The 16,550-nt window shown below is 38.3% G+C and overlaps 1 protein-coding gene across 1 annotated transcript; it reads right to left on the bottom strand.

The window, feature by feature from the left end:
- Positions 1-555: 555 nt before the first annotated feature.
- Positions 556-4,678, bottom strand: LOC107800414 (adenylate kinase 4). The gene is made up of 6 exons (XM_016623576.2): positions 4,452-4,678; positions 2,226-2,371; positions 1,967-2,086; positions 1,687-1,854; positions 1,295-1,384; positions 556-849 (listed from the first exon to the last, which is right to left on the bottom strand). The coding sequence occupies exons 1-6, from the start codon at positions 4,558-4,560 to the stop codon at positions 751-753; spliced, it is 732 nt and encodes a 243-aa protein (XP_016479062.1). The 5' UTR covers positions 4,561-4,678; the 3' UTR covers positions 556-750.
- Positions 4,679-16,550: the final 11,872 nt, after the last annotated feature.

Here is a 16,550-nt window from a genome sequence, read left to right as displayed (position 1 = left end):
ATTTTTCTTACTTGTAATGGGGCACAACCGCCATCTAATTAAAGGTTATTCAGACAATTTTTGTGCTGTATAATACAACAAAGTAATAAAAATCTAATTGAAAACATGCTACACTAGTTTCAGCAGACAAAATAGCACTATACCAAGAAGCGCCTTGTCTGAATTGCTTGGAACTATAAAAAAAGTTAGGCCAATAAAGCAACCTGCAAACACCTAGAACATAGTTTCTTCTCGTGATATCTTTTTCATATTGGTTAGAGCTTAAACCTCTTGAAACATTATTTCAGGGGAAACAAACTGTTTTCTTCTAAAAGAGGGCAGCTAAGAGAGATGCTTTTGTGGAGCAACCTGTAAATGATAAGTCTGTTGACAGATAAACTAATGTTTCATAAAAGCAGACTACTGAAAATAACATTTCCAGAACCCAGAAGCCGTTTCAGTTACCCTCCCACACACTCGAAAATCGTGGCTCCTACTTTGCATCTTCTGTTACACTCCTCTGAATTCAATCTGGCTCAAAAGAGTAATAACTTTGTGCAAATTCCTACGGCACTCTGCAAAAGCTCACTAGATTTCAATGTTAAAAATAAAATAAATACACCATCTTTGTGATGTTCATAAGGGGTTGGTACCAACCTAGTGCCATAAAAGATAAATAGCCAAGTCAGTCACCTAGAAATATAACGGGTTAAACCAAAATTCAGAGTTCAATTTTCTAGCCTTTAAACAAAAAAGTTTGGCATCCTTCGATCAGGAGAGAGCTTTCTTGACTTCATTTGTGACCATCTGTGGTGGTTTCTCCGCAGGAAGATTCACTACATTACCCTTCTTGGCGTAGTAGTCAATGACCTGTACATTAAAACAAAACAGCTTTAGCATGAGACAGAGACTAAAGTAGAGCCCAAACAGACAACAAAAATGGATCATTGGCTTTCACATGTATTGAACTAAAATAAACAAACATTATTAGGTCAAATGACTGCTATACCCTGTGTATATAATCTTTGTCCTAAAATGAAAGGCTATAATCAATTGCAAACTGAAAAATCTCTCTTTTCAACACTTCGAGTGACAGAGTGGTAAATGTTGCCAAATCTCGTATACATTATGTTAGATTCCCAAATGCAATTCTTAGTCTGGACATACTTTCCCCAAAGGAATCCTACCTACTCAGTTCATTCAGGGCTTGAATATTAGATTGAGATCAATTCTCTACCAAAGCAACTAGATAAACAGATGATTTTTCCTTTTTTCCCCTTTCTCCCACAATCAGAAGAGATAAACAGCTATTTACCGGCTCAGTTTGCCTATGGAAGCCTTCCAGCCTTGACTTGAGAACAGCAGAAGTATCATCTTTACGTTGTATCAAAGGCTCTCCAGTGACCTTCATGAAGACAAATAAAATTTAATTAGATTCAGATGTCAGAGCTTCCTTTTTTTTTTTGTGGAGAAAGTCCTTAATATAGAAAGTTATGAAACTAAGTTTTTCTGACAGAATATAAGTTGCATAGCAGACAATAACGATTATAAAATTGTAAACAAACAATTGCTCAGTCTTTGCAGACACATTACAATGAACTACTTCAGCAAAAAGACTTCTTCTTTATTTTTGATAAGTTAGAGAGGAACAACAGTATTATCAGAACAGACCAATTAAATAAATAAATTTTGACAGTATTATCTTACATCATCTACCCCAGGTACTTTTGGAGGTGCAAATTTTGTATGGTATGAACGACCACTAGCTGGGTGGATCCAACGTCCGGTAATTCTCTCCTCCAAGATGGCATCATCAATCGCAAAATTAAGGACCTTATCAATTTTAGTCCCTCGATTTTGAAGCATCTCATCAAGCTGCAATAAGCAGAGAACGACATGATTTCCTACTACAAAGATTCAAAGCTGGCAAGAATTGAACATAAAGACAATATAAGCATAAATAGTCATGGATTAACAGGAAAAAAACCTTTTCTGCTTGCACCACAGTCCTAGGGAATCCATCAAGAATGAATCCTTTTTGACATGACGGCTTCTTTAGTGCTTCGTCTATGATACCAACAACCAAGTCATCAGAAACAAGTTCTCCCTGAAAAGATAGTACAAAAACAATTTTACTGAGGAAAGGAAAACCAATGTGTTCTCTCTTGTATTCTCTAGTTGAAACTTGAAAGAAGCAGGGTAGTCAGAAAACCATAATAATAATCAAAATAAACACCCAATGTGACCTTATCCATGGCCTCCTTCGCCTTAATGCCCAAAGGCGTTTTGGCAGCAACAGCAGCTCTCAGCATGTCCCCAGTGGCTAAATGACACAAGCAATACTCATCTTTAATGATAGGAGATTGCGTTCCTTTCCCTGATCCAGGTGGGCCTGCAAAATATTTCTAGTTTTTAGTTTACCTTATCAAAAAAAAAAAAGAGATCTCAACATAATAATAGTTTGGAGAGAGAAGGAAAATCTATAGAATTATCTATCACAAAAATATGGCAAAACAAAAGAGAATAATTCTACATATAAGTCCATATGATGAGAACTCAACACCCAAATGACTTCAGATTGAGCACATGGATGACATTGTTTGTCCAGAGAAACTAGAACAATGGTAAACCAGAACAGAAATATTAAAACACAATTGCTATGAAATAAATATACTAGTCAACTAGGAAAAAGAAGAATTGGTATAACTCATTAAGAATAACCAGCTCCAAACCCAATCCAAATATATATCCTTGGCTAAAACTTTCAACCACCTATATATCCGCCGCCTACGAGCATTATGCAAAAAGCTTAGAGAAGAAAAAAATGCCAAGAGACCCAAACATGAAACAGGAGGCAAATTATTGTCCAGTCTTCTCCTTGAGGCATGTGGAATCCATTGGAATGTTTTTTGCCTTTCTATTTACACTATTGAGAATCAATCAAGTCTAGGTACTCCAGACCGAAGGATGACACCCTGGTTTAGTGTTCCAAGGGTTGAGCGGGTAGTAGCTTGACTTGAATCACAAAGAGATTCCCAAAAGGAAAAACACCATAGAACATTCGCATATAGAGAGAGCACTTTACCAGAGAAGAGTATAGCTACTTCCACCCAATATCAGCAAAAAACCAAACAAGCCAACATGAAATCACTTTAAGTGTTATATACACTTGATCTTAACCTTCAATTCTTGTATCGTGAAAGCTAACAACATAAAAGCTAGGATCATTACCAAATTATCCATTACAAATAGTCAGGAAACCAGATGCTCTGGCAGAATCCCTATTTTAACTTGAAAGCTCGGTTGACTCATTACTCCTTTTAAGGAATACTATTGTAGCTTGACATAGCATATTATTTGTTTAGACTTGAAACCAAAATGCAACAGTACGGATTTAAAAATAAGCCGACACGCACGCAGGGCAGGTAGATGTTATTTGACATGGTCAAAATTCTCTTATTTTCAAAATATTTTATCTTCCATCAAGATCCCCCATGGCATCCTACTTCAAGCCAATTCCAGAAATGTTGGAAAAGGAGGCAGCACATCTTCGAGCTGAAGATTTCCCATACCAAAACAAGGCAAAGTTTTACCATTTCTACTCGCTTCTTCTCATATCATAGTTATTGCACTCCTAGTGCCTCCCAATTTCACAAACCTTTTATCACTTCTGACTTTCTAGACTCTTTCTTTTACTTTCCTAATATTCATAACCAATCTTCTAGACTTTTCAACATCTCACACAATTTTATTTGTGGATAAGTAACATCTGACACAAATGTAGTACCAAAAAGATCATATATCTATGTCACCTTGTTTTAAAAAATATAGAGAAGACTTCAGACATAGATATTAACCCAAAATACGCCTCACGACTTTGGTTCAGTGCTAAGGATACGACGTGAGAGATACAGGTAAGGCGCGTATCACAAATTCGAACAATGCCACCGACAAGGAGCATGGTAAATAATGGGAGCAAGGTAAGGGTGCAATTTTACTCTTTGATCACTTCACTTAATAAATTTAACCTATTGCAACCTGTGTAAAACAGAGATTTTTTTTCTGGAAGATCTTGTCTCATCCTCTAAACGATAAAATTCACGTAAATTCCAGAACTTTCCTCTCGTTTACAGTATGCACAATGTCCCTCCCACTCCCAAAACCCCAAGGAGCAAAACCCAACAGAAATAAACTAATCAATTACAAAATTCTGCTTAACTGAAATGGAAAAACTGTAGATCTGATAGTATTATGAGGGCAAAAACCATATAAAGTACTCAAAGAAAGAACTTTGAGAGTGAACACCACATATATGTACCGATAACACACCATAAAGCAAAACAAACAAAGTAATAAATAAATCGTGTGGATCTGATTGGCAAAAAACATATGATAAAGTAAAAGGAAAGAATTTTGACAGTGAACGTCAGATATACACACAAACAAAAGAGAGCAGATGTGAGTATAATTACCAATGAGAATAAGACGTTTGTCAGGCTTGGAGGAACACCGCATGCGGCGGAGGAGCTCCGACATGAGGCTTTCCGACGGAACATCTTCTAAGTTCACGGATGTCGACATTGTTTCAATGGAGGCTTGGAGTTTTGGGTGTTGGATTTCGGAGCTTCCAACGCTTGAAACTGAAGCAAGATTTTACACACAAGAATGATACTACGTGAGGTTTACTGTTATAATGACTACTATACCCTTGAATCACTGGTTAGTCACACATATCAATATTTTGAGAAAGAAAATCTCGATATTTTGCTAAAAGACACCTTTAACTCTTAATTCGACTTTTAAAATTTGAGAAAAATATATTTGTAATCACATGTTATTCTTTTTTTTCTTTTAAGAAAAAAGAATAGATAGAGAAGAATAAAAGTGGTCTCATAGTAAACCTTTTGTGAGTATTATATGCTTGATAATATTCCTTTTAAAAGAGTGGATAGATTTTGTATACACAAAAATGACACTATAGACATTGAACTGAAAAGTGTACTTCCCTCTTGATTGGGTTCCAACTCCCAACGAACACAAATGTACGATGTTTTTGATCAATTCGTTTGACTTATTAAATTTTTTAGCACTTTCCACAAATGTGAAAGGCATGTGTAATAATCTTATTTCATTTGTACGATGGATGAGTAAATTTCATCTTCGTCATTCAAGTCTATGTTCATTACGCAAAAATTATTATTCTTTTTTTTGTTACGTAAAAATTATTTAACTTTGTGTGTAGTACTTAAAAGTCATTTTTCTTTCTTTTGTTACACAAAAATTATTTTATTTTGCTCTATTTATCACAAAAGTCACATTGACCATATTTTATAATAATTTAACTTGAAAAGTTTATTACGCCCTTGACATTATAAATCCTCTCATTTATATAATACCTTCTATATTATATACTATATAATATTCTTTTACCTAGGTATTTTACTTATAATCAAAATAACTTTATATTATTTTATTTATAATTTTTATAATATATCCATACATTTAATTTTTCATGACACTCAATTTGTTTAATCATATTCAAATATGAACATATTTTAAATATAAAAACAATAAAAATATTTATTTTTAATACTTATTTGAAATAATAAAAACATATTTGTTTAACAAATGATAGATTTTTATAGTCAATAAAAAATTTTAAAAAACGTTTCAAAGATACATGTGTTTAATATTGTCACGACCCCAAATTCCCTCCGTAGGATGTCGATGGCACCTAGTCTCTAAAACTAGGTAAGCCTATCAGTGCGGAATAACAATAGAAATCTAAAATAAATAAATCTGCAAATTCACATAATTACAACTCCCAAAACCCGGTAGAAATAAGTCACAAGCTTCTAAGGATCTATCCTCAATATCTCTATATATCATAGTCTAAAGAAAATAAGAAAGCAACATAATAAGGATAGAAGGGGACTCCGGAGTCTGCAGACGCTGGCAGATATATCTCGAAATCTCCTCGTACGTCTAATTCACTGATGCCTGGCCTGATAAGATGTACCTGGATCTGCACAAAAAAGATGTGCAGAGGCGTAGTATGAGTACGCTACAATGGTACCCAGTAAGTGCCAAGCCTAACCTCGGTAGAGTAGTGACAAGGTCAGGTCAGGCCCTACTGGAATAATAAAAGACAGAGAGAAAAGTTTAACAATAATGACAATGGAGATAAATCAAGTAAGTAGTATGTCACAGTTTAACTACACAGAATAAGGGCAATTAACACCTCGCAGAAGGAAGGAAAATACCAAAAATAACCAAAGACAATGCATCCATAAAGAAATATCAACAAGGGCACTCCCGAGTTACCGCCTCGTAGTCTCAAATGCCTTCACATTAAATTTTAAAGAAAATATTTTTTTCAAAAAAGCATCCCGTGTTTTAGCCACCCTTATCACACCGCATGACTTCTAGTAGTTCCCCTACTAGCCATGCGTATCAAGCCACCCTTATCTCACCGCATGCGTTTCAACACCCAGACCTTATACCACCGCATGCGTATCAATATCACAATATATCACAATTTGTACCTCAAGTGCCCAAATATTTCAACTTGCCAAAATAAATTAACAATAATATTTTTTCACAATAAATAGCTCACGGCATATGCCAAAATAAATCAACAATAATATTTTTCATAATAAAGAGCTTACGGCTCCATCACAATGAGTACGAAAATCTCACAAAATATTCCGCAAAAATAATATTTCACAAATTTAATACCTTGTCTAAATATCAAATTTTTAAATGTAAAATACTTTATTTTTAATAATATTTAAATTAAGAAATTCATCCTTCAAGTAAATGCACAGAACAAAAGAAACAGAGTTTCAACTAAACAGGTAAAACACTTAGCAAAAACAAGTCAGGTAAATTTAAAATATGAAAATATATTAACGATGATGAATATAACAGAATAAAATAATTTAATTAATATGCAACAGTGCTCTACACAGTTTAATAACATAATCTTCCATATTTAGCCCGTGTACACACTCGTCACCTCGTGTACACGACTTTCAACACATTAATATTTTTATATCAATATCAATCCTAAGGAGAATTTCCTCCACACAAGGTTAGACAAGTCACTTACTTCAAACCACGCTTAATCAGTCAAGTAGCATGCCTTTTTTTCGATTTTTCGACTTCGATCAGCTCGAATCTAGTCATAATTAATTTGTCAATCAATACAAATTATAGGAATAAATTCCATATGAAAATACAAATTTTCTAACAAAATCCGAAATTTAACCCCAAAAATCGCCCGTGGGGCCTAAGTCTCAGAATCCTACGAAACTCACAAAATCTGATAACCCATTCAATTACGAGTCCAACCATACTAGTTTCACTCAAATCCGACTCTGAATCGACACCGAAATCTCAAAAATTTATTTTATGAGATCTCTAAAATTTTTCCCAAATTTTCATCTCAAAACACTAATTAAATGATGAAAACAATGATATATTCGTGTATACTGACCAAATCCGAGTTAGAATTACTTACCCTAATATTTTTTCTTGAAAATATCTCAAAAATCGCCTCTCTCAAAGCTCCAATTTGTCAAAAATGAAAAATGAGACGAAGCCCCCGTTTTATAACTTAAAGAATCTGTCCAAGCGCTACCCTCGATTTCCTGCCCTCGATCTCCTACCCTCAATTTCCTGACCTCGATTTTCTGACATCGATTTCCTGACCTCGATTACCTGACTTCGATTTCCTGACCTCGATTTCATGACTTCGATTTCATGACCTCGATTTTGACCTCAATTTTTGACAGATGAAGGAAAAACCAGATCAGCCAAAAACCAGCAAACTCAACTTTCGCAGACTCCCAGCTTCAATTCTTGATCCGTTAACCATCCGAAACTCACCCGAGGCCATCGGGACCTCAACCAAATATACCAATAAGTCCTAAAACATCATACGAACTTATTTGAAACCTCAAATCACATAAAACAATGCTAAAACTACGAATCATACCCCAATTCAAGCGTAAGGAACTTAAGAATTTCCAACGTCTATATTCGATACCGAAAACCTATCAAATCAAGTCCGATTGACCTCAAATTTTGCACACAAGTCATAAATGATATAACGGAGCTATGAAAAGTTTTAGAATTGGATTTCGACCTGATATCAAAAAGTCAACTCCCCGGTCAAACTTCCTAAAAATTCAACTTTCACCATTTCAAGCCAAATTCCACTATGGACTTCCAAATAAATTTCCGGACATGTTTCTAAGTCCAAAATATCATATGGAGCTATTGGAATCATCAAAACTCTATTCCGGGGTCGTTTACATATAAGTCGACATCCGTTCACTATTTCAACTTAAACTTTAAACCTTAAAACTAAGTGTTCCAATTCATTCCTAAACCTCACCGGACCCAAACTAATCTCCCCCGCAAGTCACATAACAAATGTAAAGCATAAATTGAGCAGTAAATAGGGAAATGAAACTATAACTCTCAAAACGACCGGTCGGGCCGTTACATTCTCCACCTCTTAAACAAACATTCATTCTCAAACGAGTTTAGAATTATACCTGGAGTGGTGAAAAGATGAGGATAACAGCTGCGCATATCATGTTCGGTCTCCCAAGTCGCCTCGTCAACCGGATGACCCCTCCAATGTACTTTCACTGAAGCAATGCTTTTTGATCTTAGCTTTCTAACCCGTCTGTCCAAAATGGCCAATGGTTCCTCGACATAAGATAGATCCTTGTCCAACTGGACTGAGCTGAAGTCTAACACATGAGACGGATCGCTGTGATACTTCCGGAGCATAGAAACATGGAACACTGGATGAACTGCAGAGAGACTAGGTGGTGGTGCAAGTCTATAAGCCACCTCTCTAACTCTCTCAAGAATCTCAAAAGGTCCGATATACCTTGGGCTTAACTTGCCTTTCTTTCCGAACCTCATAACACCCTTCATAGGTGAAACCCGGATCAAGACTCGCTCACCAACCATGAATGCAATATCACGAACCTTCCGATCTGCATAACTATTTTGTCTAGATTGGGCTGTACGGAGTCGATCCTGAATCAACTTAACCTTTTCTAAAGCATCCTGAACCAGGTCTGTACCCAATAGTCTAGCCTCGCCCGGTTTAAACCAACCTACTGGAGACCGGCACCGCCTACCATACAAGGCCTCATACGGAGCCATCTGAATGCTCGACTGATAACTGTTATTGTAGGCAAACTCCGCAAGTGGCAAGAACTGATCCTAAGCACCCCCAAAATCCATCACACACGCACGAAGCACATCCTTTAATATCTGAATAGTACGCTTGGACTGTCTGTCCATTTGAGGGTGAAATGTTGTACTCAACTCTACCCGAGTACCCAACTCTCAATGTACGGCTCTCCAGAACCGTGATGTAAACTGTGTACCCCGGTCAGAGATGATAGATACCGGTACGCCATGAAGCCTAACAATCTCGCGAATGTAAACCTGAGCCAGCTGCTCTGAAGAGTAAGTAGTAACCACAGGAATGAAATAAGCTGACTTGGTCAATCTATCCATAATCACCCAAACTGCATCGAACTTCCTCTGAGTCTGTGGGAGCCCAACAACGAAATCCATAGTGATTCGCTCTGGAATCTCTAACTTCTGAAGTAATCCACCCGGTCGTTGATGCTCATATTTTACCTGCTGACAATTTAGGCACCGAGCTATATATTCCACTATGTCTTTCTTCATCCGCTTCCACCAATAGTGTTGTCTCAAGTCTTGATACATCTTCGCAGCACCTGGATGAATGGAGTACCGCAAACTGTGAGCCTCCTAGAGAATCAACTCATGCAAACCATCTATGTTAGGCACACATAGCCTGCCCTGCATCCGTAATACACCATCATCTCCAATAGTGACCTCTTTGGCGTCATCGTGTTGAACTGTGTCCTTAAGGATAAGCAGATGTAGGTCATCATACTGACGTTCCCTGATACAATCATACAGAGAAGACTGAGAAACCACATAAGCCAAAACTCGGCTTGGCTCGGAAACATCCAATCTAACAAACTGGTTGGTCAAGGCCTGAACATCCAAGGCTAAAGGCCTCTCTACTATTGGTAAGTATGCTAAGCTGCCCAAACTCTCCGCCTTACGATTCAAGGCATCAGCCACCACATTGGCCTTTCCAGGATGATGGAGAATGGTGATATCATAATCCTTAAGCAACTCCAACCACCTTCGTTGGCGTAAATTAAGATCCTTTTATTTAAACAGATGATGTAGACTCCGGTGATTGGTATAAACCTCATAATAGACACCGTACAAATAATGCCGCCAAATCTACAAGGCATGAACAATAGCTGCTAACTCAAGGTCGTGGACCGAATAGTTCTTCTCATGTACCTTTAACTATCTGGATGTATAGGCAATCACCCTACCATCCTGCATCAACACCGCACTGAGACCAATACGTGACATATCACAATACACAGTATAAGACCCCGAACCTGCAGGCAATATTAATACTGGGGCTGTAGTAAAAGATGTCTTGAGCTTTTGAAAGCTCTCCTCCCATTCCTCGGTCCACTTGAACGGAGCACCCTTCTAGGTCAATTTGGTCATAGGTGAAACAATAGAAGAGAAACCCTCTACAAATCGGCAATAGTACTTCACCAAGCCAAGAAAACTCCTGATCTCAGTAGTTGATGACGGTCTGGGCCAACTCTCCACTGCTTCAATTTTCTTCGGATCTACTTGGATCCCCTTGTTCGTTACCACATGACCCAAAAGTCCAACTGAACCAAGCCAGAATTCACACTTTGAAAATTTTGCATACAACTTCTTTTCTCTCAAAGTCTGAAGCACAGTCCTCAGGTGTTGTTCATGATCCTCCCGATTTCGGGAATACACCAGAATGTTGTCAGTAAACACAATGATGAAAGAATCAAGATAGGTCTAAAATACATTATTCATTAAGTGCATAAATGTTGTTGGAGTGTTGGTCAGCCCAAAAGACATCACCATGAACTCGTAATGACCATACCGAGTCCTGAAAGCAGTCTTCGGGATATCTGGTTCCCGAATCTTCAACTGATGATAGCCTGAACGCAAGTCAATCTTAGAGAACACTCTAGCACCCTGAAGTTGATCAAATAGGTCATCAATATGCGACAATGGATACATGTTCTTCACTGTAACCTTGTTTAGCTGGCGGTAATCAATACACATCGGCATAGAGCCATCATTCTTCTTCACAAATAAGACAGGAGCACCCCAAGGTGATACACTGAGCCAAATGAAGCCCTTTTTCAAGTAACTCCTGTAACTGCTCTTTTAATTCTTTCAATTCTGCTGGTTCCATATGATATGTTAGAATAGAAATGGATTGAGTACCCTGTAACAGATCAATGCCAAAGTCAATATCCCTATCGGGTGGCATACCAAGAAGATCCGCGGGAAATACATCAGGAAAATCCCTTACTATAGGAACTGACTCCACGTAGAAGTATCAATACTAACATCTCATATAGGCCAAATACACATCGTACCCCTTCTTAACCATTCGTTGAGCCTTAATAAATGAAACAACCCTGCTAGGAACATGATCTGAGGTACCTCTCTACTCTAGCCGTGGTAGACCTGGCATAGCCAACGTCACTGTCTTGGCATGACAATCAAGGATAGCGTGATAGGGCGACAACCAGTCCATGCCCAAAATAATATTGAAATCCACCATACTGAGTAATAATAAATCAGCTCTGGTCTCAAAACCACTGATAACAATCAAACACAACCGATACACGCGGTCAACAATAATAGATTCACTCACGGGTGTAGGTACATAAACAGAAAAACTCAAAGAATCACGGGATACGCCCAAATACGGGGCAAAATAAGATGACACATAAGAATAAGTGGAGCCTGGATCAAATAAGACTGATGCATCTTTATGAAAGACCGGAACAATACCTGTGAAAATAGAATCGGATGCAACTGCCTTCATCCTAGCAGGAAGGGTATAATATCTGGCCTGGCCTCCCCCTCTAGGGCGACCTCTACTTGTCCGACCTCCACCTCTAGCTGGCTGTGTAGGTGGAGTAGCAACTGGTGCAGTAATCATGGCCTGAGAAGCCCGAGGGCCCTGTGGAATGGGTGGGGCCTGAGAAATCTGTGAAGGTGCACCCCTCCTTAATCTAGGGCAATACCTCATTATATGACGAGTGTCACTACACTCAAAATAAGCCCTCGGATGACGTGGCTCCTGGGACTGACTCGGACCTGATCGACTGGACTGCCCGCTGAAAGCACCCCATATATGAGGTACAATAGACACTGGCGGTGCATAATATGGAACCTAGGGTCTGGGAGTAGCCGAAATAATGTTGGAAGCTGGAAGTGCTGAATGAATAGGACGGCTCACATAGCCTCTACCATGACGGGATGCAGTTGGGGCACGAGAACTGTTATATGTGCCAGAATCCCGAGGTCTCTTAGCTTCCCTCTCTTCTCTCTTTCGAGTTTGCATACCCTCCAATCTCCTAGCAATTGACACCACCTGTTGGTATGTGATGTCCATCTCCAGTTCTCGGGCCATACTGAATCTGATACTAGGGTGGAGTCCCTGATAAATCGACGAACCCGATCTCAAATAGTAGCAACCAAGGCTGGTGCATGCCTAGCCAAATCACTGAATCAGACCACCTACTTTGACACGGTCATAGAACCCTGGCGCAGCTACTCAAACTCTGCGTGCCATGCATCTCTAAGACTCTGATGAACAGACTCTCTTAAAAACATATCTGAAAATTGAGTCCAAGTGAGTGAAGCTGCCTCAGCCAGACTATCCAACTCATATGCCCGCCACCACTGGTAGGCTGCTCCTCTAAGCTGAAATGTCGTGAAAGAAACCCCACTAGAATCCACAATACCCATAGTATAGAGGATATTATGACATTCCTCAAGAAAATCCTGAGCATCCTCTGAAGCTAAACCGCTGAATGTGGGAGGGTGGTACTTTTTGTACCTCTCGAGCCTAAGCTGCTCCCCCTCTGAAATTGCTGCCCTAACCTCGGGCGAAACTGGGATAACTGGCTGCACTGGTATAACCTCTGGGACATGGTCAACCTGGGCACGTGGCTCTAGGGTACAGGTGGCGGGAGTTTTGTGCTCCTCCCCCAGCCTGAGATGTGGCAGGAGCAATTGGAATTAACCCTGCATGAGCTAAAGTGCCAAACATGCTAAAAAATTGGGCAAGAGACTCCTGAAGTGCAGGAGTAGTAACAGGCGTCTCAGGTGCTTGTTCTCCAACTGAAGCTACTTGTGGTTCCTATGCAGCAGCTTGTGCGGGTGCTCTAGTTGCACCACGCGGTCTTTCTCGGCCTCTGCCCCGGCCTCGGCCTCTTACGACTCCAACAGGGGGTGCGGGTGTCTAATCATCGGATCCAGTTATGCATATCCTCACCATCTGTGAGAGAATAGAAAGACAATGGTTTAGAACTTCTAAGTCAACAAATGTGCATGATAAGGAATCAAAGAAGTGAACATTTTCCTAACAGTTACATAGCCTCCCGAAGATAAGTACAGACGTCTCCATACCGATCCACGAGACTCTACTAAACTTGCTTGTGACTCATAACACCTATGAACCTAGAGCTCTGATACCAACTTGTCACGACCCCAAATTCTCTCCGTAGGATGTCGTGATGGCACCTAGTCTCTAAGACTAGGTAAGCCTATCAATGCAGAATAATAATAGAAATCTGAAATAAATAAATCTGCAAATTCACATAATTACATCTCCCAAAACCCGATAGAAATAAGTCACTATGTTTTAAGGATTTATCCTCAATATCTCTATATATAAGAGTCTAAAGAAAATAATGAAGCAACATAATAAGGATAGAAGGGGAATCTGGAGTCTGCGAACGCTGGCATACCTCGAAGTCTCCTCGTACGGCTAATTCATTGATGCCTGGTCTGATAAGATGTACCTGGATCTGCACAAAAAGATGTGCAGAAGCGTAGTATGAGTACACCACAGCGGTACCCAGTAAGTGCTAAGCCTAACCTCGGTAGAGTAGTGACGAGGTCAGGTCAGGCCAGGCCCTACTGAAATAATAAAAGACAAGGAGAAAGGTTTAACAATATAATAACAATAATGACAATGGGGATAAATCAAGTAAGTAGTATGTCACAGTTTAACTACATAGAATAAGGGCAATTAACACCTCGCGGAAGGAAAACAGAAATTTACAACTTTAAGGAAAACACCAAAAATAACTAAATACAATGCAGCCATAAAGAAATATCAACAAGGGCACTCCCGAGGTACCGCCTCATAGTCCCAAATCATAAATAAATTCACAATATCTCACTTCCTTATATCACCGCGGGAGCCTTCTAATTTTAAAGAAAACATTTTTTCCGAAATAGCATCCCGCATTTTAGCCACCCTTATCACACTGCATGACTTCTAGTAGTTCCCCTACTAGCCACGCGTATCAAGCCACCCCTATCTCACCGCATGCGTTTCCACACCAAGACCTTATATCACCGCATGCGTATCAATATCACAATATATCATAATTTGTACCTCAATTGCCCAAATATTTCAACTTGCCAAAATAAATCAACAACAATATTTTTTCACAATAAACAGCTCACGGCTCATGCCAAAAATAAATCAACAACAATATTTTTCCACAATAAATAGCTCACGGCTCATGCCAAAATAAATCAACAACAATATTTTTCATAATAAAGAGCTCACGGCTCCATCACAATGAGTACGAAAATCTCACAAAATATTCAGCAAAAATAATATTTCACAAATATAACACCTTGTCTAAATATCAGATTTTTAAATGTAAAATACTTTATTTTTAATATTAAATTATGAAATCCATCCTTCAAGTTAATGCACAGAACAAAAGAAACAAAGTTTTAACTAAACAGGTAAAACACTTAGCAGGAACAGGTCATGCAAATTTAAAATATGAAAATATATTAACGATGATGAATATAACAGAATAAAATAATTTAATTAATATGCAACAATGCTCTACACAATTTAATGACATAATCTTCCACATAGCCCATGTACACACTCGTCACCCCGTGTACACGACTTTCAATACATCAACATTTTCATATCAATACCAATCCTAAGGGAAATTTCTCCCACACAAGGTTAGACAAGTCACTTACCTCAAACCATGCTCAATCAGTCAAGTAGTATGCCTTTTCCTCGATTTTTCAACTCCGATCGGCGCAAATCTAGTCATAATTAATTCGATTCAATCAATATAAATTATAGGAATAAATTTCATATGAAAATACAAATTTTCTAACAAAATCCAAAATTTAACCCAAAAATCGCCCGTGGGACTCACGTCTCGGAATCCAATGAAACTCATAAAATCCGGCAACCCATTCAATTACGAGTCCAACTATACTAGTTTCACTCAAATCCGACTCTGAATCGACACCGAAATCTCAAAAATTCATTTTATGAGATCTTTAAAATTTTTCCCAAATTTCAATCTCAAAACACTAATGAAATGATGAAAATAATGATATATTCGTGTATATTGACCAAATCTGAGTTAGAATTACTTACCCCAATATTTTTCCTTTAAAATCTCTCAAAAATCGCATCTCCCAAAGCTCCAATTTGTCAAAAATGGAGAATGGGACAAGCCCCCATTTTATAACTTAAAGTCTCTGTGTAGGCGCTGCCCTCAATTTCATGACCTCGATTTCCTGACTTCGATTTTCTGACCTCGATTTCCTGACTTCGATTTTCTGACCTCGAATTCATGACCTCGATTTTCTGACTTCGATTTTCTGACTTTGATTTCCTGACCTCGATTTTTGATAGATGAAGGAAAAACCAGATCACCCAAAAACCAGCAAACTCAACTTCAGAAAACTCCCAACTTCAATTCTTGATCCGTTAACTATCCGAAACTCACCTGAGGCCCTTGGGATCTCAACCAAATATACCAACAAGTCCTAAAATATCATACGAACTTATTTGAAACCTCAAATCATATAAAACAATGCTAAAATCACGAATCATACCCCAATTCAAGCTTAAGGAACTTAAGAATTTCCAACTTCTACATTCGATGCCGAAACCTACCAAATCAAGTCTGATTGACCTTAAATTTTGCACACAAGTCATAAATGATATAACTGAGATATAAAAATTTTCAGAACTGGATTTTGATCCCAATATCAAAAAGTCAATTCCCCGGTCAAACATTCCAAAAATTTAATTTTTGCCATTTCAAGCCAAATTCCACTACGGACTTCCAAAAAATTTTCTGGACACACTCCTAAATCTAAAATTACCATACGGAGCTATTGGAATCATCAAAACTCTATTCTGGGGTCGTTTACATGTAAGTCGACATCCGATCACTATTTCAACTTAATCTTTAAACTTTGGAACTAAGTGTTCCAATTCATTCCTAAACCTCACCGGACCCAAACTAATCATCCCGGCAAGTCACATAACAAATGTAAAGCATAAATTGAGCAGTAAATGGGGGTAATGGGGCTACAACTCTCAAAACGACCGATCGGAT

Source organism: Nicotiana tabacum, chromosome 4 (assembly GCF_000715075.1).
Source record: "Nicotiana tabacum cultivar K326 chromosome 4, ASM71507v2, whole genome shotgun sequence".
Classification (NCBI taxonomy): domain Eukaryota; kingdom Viridiplantae; phylum Streptophyta; class Magnoliopsida; order Solanales; family Solanaceae; genus Nicotiana; species Nicotiana tabacum.
Note: the sequence above shows the minus strand (reverse complement) of the source record. Positions and strands in the feature narration are given on the sequence as shown.

Bases quoted from the DNA above. Each gene is read 5' to 3' on its own strand.
- LOC107800414 (XM_016623576.2), bottom strand. From the start codon at position 4,560: ATGTCGACATCCGTGAACTTAGAAGATGTTCCGTCGGAAAGCCTCATG. The intron at 2,372-4,451 runs GTAATTATACTC...AATATTTTGCAG, and splicing joins CAAACGTCTTATTCTCATTG to GCCCACCTGGATCAGGGAAA. The intron at 1,385-1,686 runs GTAAGATAATAC...GTCTTCATGAAG, and splicing joins AAGTACCTGGGGTAGATGAT to GTCACTGGAGAGCCTTTGAT.